The following is a 9,139-nucleotide window of genomic DNA, read 5'->3' as shown; positions in this document are numbered from 1 at the left end:
AGTAGGTGGCATTAACTTTTTTATCCTGCATAACTTTTAGCAGTTGGTTATATAAGCCAGTGTTGGGGAGAGTTACTTTTAAAAGTAATGCATTACAATTTTGCTCTACTCCATAAAAAGTAACTAATTGCGTTACTTAGTTGCTTTTTATGGTAAGTAATGCATTACGTTACTTTCACCTGGGCTGAGCTGGGTTTGCTTATTTGTTTTTTAATAACAAAAAACCCAAAAGTTATATTTTTGGCAACTGTAAGGGTATTTTCACACCAAAAATGAAACGAATAAGCCTCAGCCTGAAAGAAGTGCCTCTGCCTATGCACCTGTCACGGAATCGGGTGTGTGGAGGCAGGCAGGACGACGAGGACGACAAGGATTCCAATAATGACATTTATTGTAGACACAACAAGGCAGGTTCAGGTAGGTGAGACACACACTCGGGGTAACATTAACAATAACCGACACCAATGGTCAGACAGACAGGAACTAATATGGGGTGAATAATTAGAGGCAGACAGGTGAGCACAATGACGGTGATTAACTAATCATTAGACGGGCTAAACCAACACAAAGGGAAGAAACCACAACAAACAGTCCACAGGGGCGTTACAGCACCTCACTCCCAATTTCTTTTAACATCGGGACAGGAGAGCTTTCACTGAATAAATGGGAAAACAAAGTAACTCAGATATTTAATGTAGATTTAAAACTAATGCATTACTTTACTAGTTACTTGAAAAAAGTAATCTCATTATGTAACTGGCATTACTTGTAATTAGGGATGTCAGTTTAACGCGTCACTGCTGACAAATATGATGCAGGGCAACAACTCCTTAAATGCAGTTATGTCCTAAAATTCTAGATATTGGGGCAAAAATGCTCCTGTATGAGTTTTTGTCTCATATTTATATAATATGATAACACAGGAGTAGGGAGAGCTGTATCACACGAGTGTTGTTTTTGTCCCAAATATAATGAGTGCAAATGTGAATTTATACAACAGTTCAGTAAATAAGAAGTTGATATTGTGTTATATTTTAAACACAATATTATGTGTTTTTGCTCAATTTTGCAGAGAACATATTACCTTTAAAGCCATAGCAGAATTGTTGTGCGTCTCCGAGCAACAAAGCGGTGTTTAGTTTCTGAATGAATCTCCGTTTTGAATGAATCGTGTGAACCATTGATTCAACTGATTCAAATCATTGATTCAAAGGCCAATTCATAAAGCGAGCCATTTACTGAATTCCTGAATTAATCAGCCGTTTGAATGAATCAAGTTAAAGACTCATAAAGACATTTACCGCCACCTACTGTCAGTTTTAGTTTCTTATTTAGAGTATTATTTAATTTAAAAAAGGGGGGGAAAAGGGGAAAAAATTAAAGGCATAGTTCACCCCAAAAATTTGAATCATGTCATCATTTACCCAAACCTGAATGACTTTCTTTTGTAGAACATAAAAAAGGTATTTTGAAGACTGTTGGTAGCTGTTTTGGTTACCTATGACTTCCATTGCATGAATAAAAAAAAAAAAACAGATGTTTCTCAAATTATCTTCTTTTCCATAGTTTATATTGGTCCGTTGTAGCCTAAACGTTTAGGCCCTATATGTAATACATTTTTATGTTGAATCAAATAAAATATTTATTTCTAAAGCTACTATTTGTAATGTCTACTTAATACTTTCTCATTTAACACAAAAATAGCATTAAATAATCTTTTGGGGCTATTTTTATAGGCAAATGTAATTTGCGATTAATTCGATTAATTAATCGACACCTCATGTAATTAATTAGATTAAACATTTTAATCGACTGACAGCCCTACTTGTAATGCATTACACCCAACAATGGTGATGTGAGTTAGCATGTGGGATTGTGACCAATTTTAACCAATTAACTGGAAACATGTTAAGCGGTAAACATTAAAAATATGATCACTACAATTCAAAATTCAGTAATGGCAAAGCTGAACATTTCTTATAATTATTATCATTATTATAAGAATTTAATTCAGTATACATACATCAATATAAGCAGAGGATATCTTAATTGTAAATATTAAGAATTGTGAATTGTAAATTGATATTGTGTATACATTGGCTGATGTTAATAATAATCTCCGACTAATTTTTCTGGACAATACATATTTCTGCCACTACCACAAACTCAACTGAAATCACATTCAACAGGCTCGCTATAATGTAAAACCTTACATATAAATGTAATGAGAAATAATAAAGACAACATGGCTGCTTTTACCACATTTATTTAGTCTGACTAGATTATTTCACAATCCTAAAGACAACAGGTCAAATAGAGTGTCAAAGGGGAGTATTGTTTTTATTTTTCTTATTTTACTTGATTTATTATGAGTTGTTTGAATCATCTGTTTCTTTACAGCAGTTGGGTAAATTATGAATCTGACCGTGCTGTTGTTTATTCTGGAGGCGTTACTACCCACAACACCCAATAAATGAGAGTGTGTGTTTGTGTGTGCGTTTGCAGTACATTAAAAATGATGGGAAGCAGATCAATGAACAATTTAGATGCCACTCAAGCAGACCCAAGAGAAGAGAAGACAGAAACTATGAGCAACTGCAAAAAATAAATCACAAATTCAACAGGAACAGTACATATTAAGCCGCAGAGACACACATGAATACCAATACAGACACACACTCACGCACAAAACCATCAAAAAAAGAGTGTGTGATCATTTGGATTTACTGAAAATCAACTCTGTGTGTTTGTACGTTTGTGTATATGAGAAGAGAGAGATCTTGGTGTTTATTAGACATCCAGCACCTCCGCCCCACCCACATTTTTGATTGTCTTTCCTTTGACGATACACAAATCAATCTCTCTCTCTGCGTTTCCCGTCACTATCTCTTCCAGCATTCATCTTCCACCAATAACAGAGTCTTGGCTTAATACAGTGAAAACAAACCTCCTCCCACTACCCTCCATTACAATCAACTTCCATTTCTCTTCTCTTCTCACTCACTTCAGCCTGTCTGTCTTAAGGAGGAAGACAGCAAGAGGTAAATGAGAAAGACCTTCTTCCGTAGAATCCACTGGCTGCAAACCAGCTTAATTGAAAGCTGCAGCTAAGGTGCATTAAGTTTAATAAACCATATGCCAAAGCTCATATAAATAGCACACACACTTACTGTTCTCAGAGAGCTCAATGATGTAACGCAGGAGAGGACTGTTTCCATCAAAGGGCCGAACCCATGACAGAAGAACTGTTCTGCTGTCTGTCTCATTCAGAGCCACCTGCAGGTTACGTGGAGAATGGGGAAGTTCTCTGAAAGAGAGAGAGAGAGAAAGCCAAATTATGAATCAAAATATGCTTATGTGCATTTTGCAATGTGGTATATCCAAACACAATTCAAATTCAAATTTGAATTCAATTCAGGGAACAGTTTTCTATCACATCGAAATATAGACCTGATGAATCAGAGAATTTTGACTTTGAACTTCAGTTTTTGCAGTAGCTCTATAGCATCGCTGTTGAAGTAATTAGCTGGTGAATTGCATTTACTTATTGCAGAATTAGCGAAAGTTATCATGAGCATTGTAATGTTCGAAGCGGATGTCATAAATGGCATGGGACACTGGGAATTAAAAAAAAAAAATGAGCGGTTCATTTATAAATTTGCATGACCTTAACTTCATGCTGTGGAAATATAAACAGAAGACAGAAGATAATGAGCACAGTGCTGAAAAGGGGTGGAGCTACATAAGGTTTATATTTTAAGAAACCGTTTTCAAATTTCGACCTAAAAAATAGTTCACCCCAAAAATCATCAGGCCATCCAAGTTGGAGTTTGTTTTTTCATAGGATCATATTTGGAGAAATTTATGGAAATAAATGGATCGATCCTCTGCAGTGAATAGGTGCCGTCCTGATCAGAGTTCAAAAAGATGATAAAAACATTACAATAATCTACAAGACTCCGGTCCATCAATTATCATTTTGTGAAGTGAAAAGCTGTATGTTTGTAATAAACAAACCCATCAGTAAGAAGTATTTAACCTGTTTAAACTGTTGCTTCCAGCTAAAATACAATTCCTCTATCCATCATAACGGCACCCATTCACTGCAGAGTATCTTTTGGTGAGTAAGTGATATAATGCTAATTTCTCCAAAACTGTTTAGATGAAGAATCAAACTCATCTACATCTTGGATGGCACCTAAAATTGTCATCTTTAGATGAACTATTCCTTTAAATTTTGTTCCTTCTCATGTAAAATATTGAAAGTATTATTGTATTGTCTTTTTTGTATTTTTGTCTTGTTGTTTCCCCCCCCCCATTTGGCAAGTCAGTTTTGAGATATCATTCATGTCTGTTGCACATACGGTGTAGGATGAGTCAAGTTTATTAGGGTTATGAGTTCAAATCTCTCACCTAAACTATGAGCAATACTAATAGAGACGCTCAACTCAAATAGCATAAATAGCCCTTAGGCTTATATGTTCAAATACATGTAAGTCACTTTGTAGATGTGTGTCTTTGTTGCAGCGTGCACTTTCAAATCGGTGCTTCTGGGGTTCTGTGGAGGACAAATGGTGGGTAGATAGAAATATCACAAAAAAAAAAAAAACTTCTGCAAGCAAAAAGTGTTCTTCATGTCTGCAAGGGGTTTGTGGTGTCTCAATAAGATCTTGAGCAGCTTAGGTACAAGAAAGATTCTTTCACAAAAAGAAGTGTTATATTTTTTAGTTACTAGGTAGAATTTTTAACCTTTGTGCTTAAGTTTAAAAAATGTTAATGTGTCACAAAAACAATAAAAAAACCATGTTGGCTTAAAAAATAACTTAAAATATAAGACTTACTTGTGAATAATAAAGCATGAAATTAATAGTTCAAACAAAATCCAAATTTTTGCTTTCATTTACTCCCCTTAATGTTGTTGACTTTATATCATGCGTGGAACACAAAGGAAGATATTTTGAAAAATGTCAGAGCCGCAGTCTCATGACAATAAAAAGTGCAAAACTGATTACTTTATTGTGCGTTTATGGAGCTTTTTGGTCATTTTTGGAGCTTGAGAAGCAGCACATATGGTTAAAGTGCAGCATGAACATTTAACCTAGTACCTCCTTCTGTTTTTCCACAGACGAAAGTCATCTGGATTTTGAACAATATGAGGTTGAGTAAAATGACAGAAGTTTCATTTCTGTGTGAACCATCCCTTTAACTTTACTTTCTACTGTTCAAGATAAAAAGTTCCACTGTTTCTTCAACAGCATTACATTTATGAAAACTACATTACAATATCACGTAATACAATTATGTCCTTTGCAGATGCTTGTAATATGTGTGTGAGAATTTATGCCCATCTGTCACAACAGCCTAAATATGCAATAACAGCTAATATTGTTTTAAGCAAGGAACTGCTCTGCCGTTGTCTAACATGTGTTAATAAGAGGACCTGTCCACTGCATGAGATTAACTTGAAAGTCTGTGAAATCACATTAGCATGTGAAGCATTGCCTCTCCTTCAACCGTCTGATGAGTTTTCTTTCGAAAGAGTTTGCAGGCTGGAATATTAAAGGTAGGAGTATATTGTGGTGCTCTGTTATCTTAATGTGACTGTCAAAGGTATTATTGTTATTATTCAAATCGCATGTGTTTTCAATTTGTATCTCATAATTTAAATGTCAGCTGTTAGGAGTCTTTTTCTAGAGCCAGCCGAAACCCGGTTTTTCTCACAGAATAACGTGTCTTAAATTAACTATTGCTTTATTATGCATTCTGTTAAGTAGTACTAAAAGAACTGTGTGACAATGCAGTCCTGTAAGCTCATTTGCGAATCATACCGTTTATTACAGTTAGATTTTGTATGATTTATGATTTGTAATATTTTTACATTTTTCTCACAGTTGATCTGTGATGCGATTCCATAAGCTACACTCACAATTTTTTAGGCACATTTTTAAAATTTTTTTATAAGAATAATATTCAAGCTTGTACTGTAGGTTGATTTACACCAAAAACTAGCAACACAGCAGCATTTGGCTTAACCAATGACATGAGTTTGGGGCGGGGCTATCTGTTTGGCTGACCAATGGTGGATGGGGGAGTGTTTGGGAAACCCGATCCTTCAGAAATAATTTCTTGTTATTATTAATATTGAAAATAATAGTTGTGTCACTTAATATTTTGGGGGAAACAGTGATCCATTTTTTTCAGGTTTCGCTGATGAACAGAGTTCGAAAGAACAGCATTTATTTGAAAGAGAAATCTTTTGTAACATTATAAATGTCTTTACTGTGACTTCTAATCAATTTAATTCACTCTTCCTGAATAAAAGCGTAGTGTACATGTAATGCACATGCAATCATTACTTGGTTAAGAAAGACTTTTGACACAAAGGGCACATTTTTAGGCCTTTAGGTCGATCTGGTATGTTTACATCTTTCTGATTGTGAATAATATTTTCAAACGCATCCAAATAAACAAGCACCACACTCCACCTGTCATTCGTGTTTCTCTGTGTATTTCATCTAACTTCAAAGATCAATGATATTTCCTCTGCATCCATCCATACGACAATCTGTGGGAGAACAACATTCAGCCTTCTAGAAGCAGTAATTAATATCTAAGCACGTGCATGTGTGTGTGTGTGTGTGTGTGTGTGTGTGTGTTTAATTAGTTCCTGATGCCACAGAAGTGTAGCAACATTGGCTAGTCGTCAAAGGAGCTGATCTTGGCCTTGGGCATCAGGCCTATCTTATTCCACTCTCGCTTTATCTTCCTCCCGCCACACACACACACACGCATGCACAATCACAGCTGCTCCATCCTCTGTCCTATCATTACAGCCCATTTTTGGATGGTTGTCTTGGCTTCAAAACTGCAGCTGAGATCCAAGCATCTTCCTCCTATAATAGCACTCCAACAGCGTGAACTGTACAAGTGTATTCGCTTCTGAGTGCATCGTATCGAGCGTGCATGTTGGTGAGGATCTCTGTGTGTCTATTTCCGCTTACATGACTTCCAGTCGGGCGGTTTTCGAGTCGTTTCCAGCAGGTGAGATGACCCTGCAGGTGTAGTCTCCGATGTCTCCGGACCACGTCTGGCTGATGTGGAGCGAACCTTCCTTCATTGACACTCGCCCACCAGTCGACACGCTCAGCGGCTTGGTTCCTTTCTTCCATGCATATCTGAGGAGAATAAGACTCTTTATGATGACTCATAATCCACCAAAAATATCACACTCCAAAGACCTGCAGAAAATGCACTTAGCCTCCTGAGACAGAACAACATCAAATGCCATATGACGGCTTCTTTCCCTTATACGCTTCATAATGACCTAAACAAGGAGGATAGAGACAGGGTAAGCTGTCTCTAATGTAAACTATCCCTAATAAAAAATATGTTTGTGTTTTGTGGTTGCCAGAATGGTTAAATGGTTCAACTATCATAGCTAGTTAGCAGTAAATATTGTGTTTTATAGATAAACTGGCACTAAACACCATAAACTTGACATTCATGCAGGTCTTTTCAGCAGGGACAAGCTTAAAAATAAACCGTTTTGGCAGCAGCAACAGTACATGACTAATTACACTTAGAAAAAAAAAATCAATATATTTGTCATTTTCCATTAGGGTTGGTAAGATTTTTTTATTTCAGATGTTTTGTAATGAAGTCGCTTATATTCACTAGGGTTGCATTTATTTGATTAAAAATAAAGTAAAAACAGTAATATTGTGAAATATTATTACAATTTAAATTTCTATTTTAATATATTTTTAAAAGTGATTTATTCCTGTGATGCAAAGCTGAATTTTCAGCAGCCATTATTCCAGTCTTCAGTGTCACATGATCCTTATATGATCCAATATGTTGATTTGATGAATAAAAAGACCAGCATTTATTTGTAACATAATTTTTTTAACAATCTGAAAGTGCTTGACTGTAACTTTTGATCAATTTATTCAGCAATATATTGAGTAATATTTTTAACATGAATATTGCAAAAACAACTTGTGAATAATCAGTGCTCCCATTCCACGTTCCTAGGTAATTGGCACACAATAAAAATAAGTTATGCACAAATTATTCAGTCACATGACTTGTTTTTGATGTGCATCTGCTGTGGGAATTTATTCAGCATTTACATCATAGCTCATCCGCCTCAAGTCTACCTTCAAATAGCTTAGAAAAGAACTCAAGTGGCACGATTTAAGGAATCATTCATGTCTGTAGCACAAGTTGTGCGGGGTGAGCAGGATTTGAGTAATAGCAACAGCAATGCTTGACTTACTGTAGCATCACTAATTAGCAAAAACCAATGCAGACCTTGCAGAGACAATATTATTAAGTTTGAGAAATTTAAATGTCAAAATGCATCTGAGCTCAAGCTCTGACCTGACGGTGACTCTGGGGTCGTGGATTGTGGCGCAGTTCAACACAGCGGTAGTTCCCTTGATGACACGCTGATCCTCAGGGGGTGTTGAAATGAAGGTTCGACCTGATTAATAAAATGCAGTTTAGGACAAATTCACGCCACAGTTTAATCATTATCAACATCATTATTCACAGTTCTTTTAACCCTATTAGGTAATTCCCACTGACAGCTTCATTAGCAAAACAGAATGAAATTTACAAAGCATGAACGTTCGAATATTCACACTGCGTCTCAATGACCATATAGTACGGCTAAGCAAATGAACAAATTCTCTCTCACACACAACCCACTGGGTCCAATTGACTTGATTAAAGCTAATGCATGTAATATTTTCAACATTTAAGTGCTTTCTCCCAGTTAATGCACAGAGTGTGTTAGTTTAGTATCATTGAGATACTATTCTAATTTTTATTAAAATTTTGATTCAGTTTTTATTTTATATTTTCCATTTTAATTTTAGCTAGCATTTTAGTCGTTTTTCATGTTTATATAGTTTTATTCATTTTATTTCAGTTTTAGTTTTAGCTGTTTTATTACATCAACGTGCCTTGGCAACCTTTTTCAATTCAGTTAACGTTTATTTCAAGTAACAAAAAATGTTTATTTATTCATTTTTTGATGGATTTCATTTTAATTTCAATTTTAGTTAAAGCTGCAGTCCGTAAGTTTTGCCTCTCTAGCGGTTAATAAACAGAACTGCGTACATCTTGAGGAAGA

At 35.6% G+C, this 9,139-nt stretch overlaps 1 protein-coding gene across 1 annotated transcript in view; it reads right to left on the bottom strand.

Annotated features, from left to right (window-relative positions):
* LOC107692681 (protein sidekick-1-like) overlaps positions 1 to 9,139 on the bottom strand; it is a 231,304-nt gene that overhangs the window by 67,624 nt on the left and 154,541 nt on the right. The window contains exons 13-15 of the mRNA XM_016491846.1: positions 8,383 to 8,485; positions 7,002 to 7,175; positions 3,171 to 3,307 (exon numbers count right to left, since the gene is read on the bottom strand). Of these exons, the coding sequence (XP_016347332.1) occupies positions 3,171 to 3,307; positions 7,002 to 7,175; positions 8,383 to 8,485 (414 nt within the window). The remainder of the gene's footprint in view (positions 1 to 3,170; positions 3,308 to 7,001; positions 7,176 to 8,382; positions 8,486 to 9,139) is intronic.

The sequence above is a fragment of the Sinocyclocheilus anshuiensis genome, unplaced genomic scaffold (genome assembly GCF_001515605.1).
Source record: "Sinocyclocheilus anshuiensis isolate Anshui unplaced genomic scaffold, SAMN03320099.WGS_v1.1 scaffold50, whole genome shotgun sequence".
Classification (NCBI taxonomy): Eukaryota; Metazoa; Chordata; class Actinopteri; order Cypriniformes; family Cyprinidae; genus Sinocyclocheilus; species Sinocyclocheilus anshuiensis.
The sequence above is the reverse complement of the archived record's forward strand: the minus strand, read 5'-3'. Positions and strand labels throughout refer to the sequence as shown.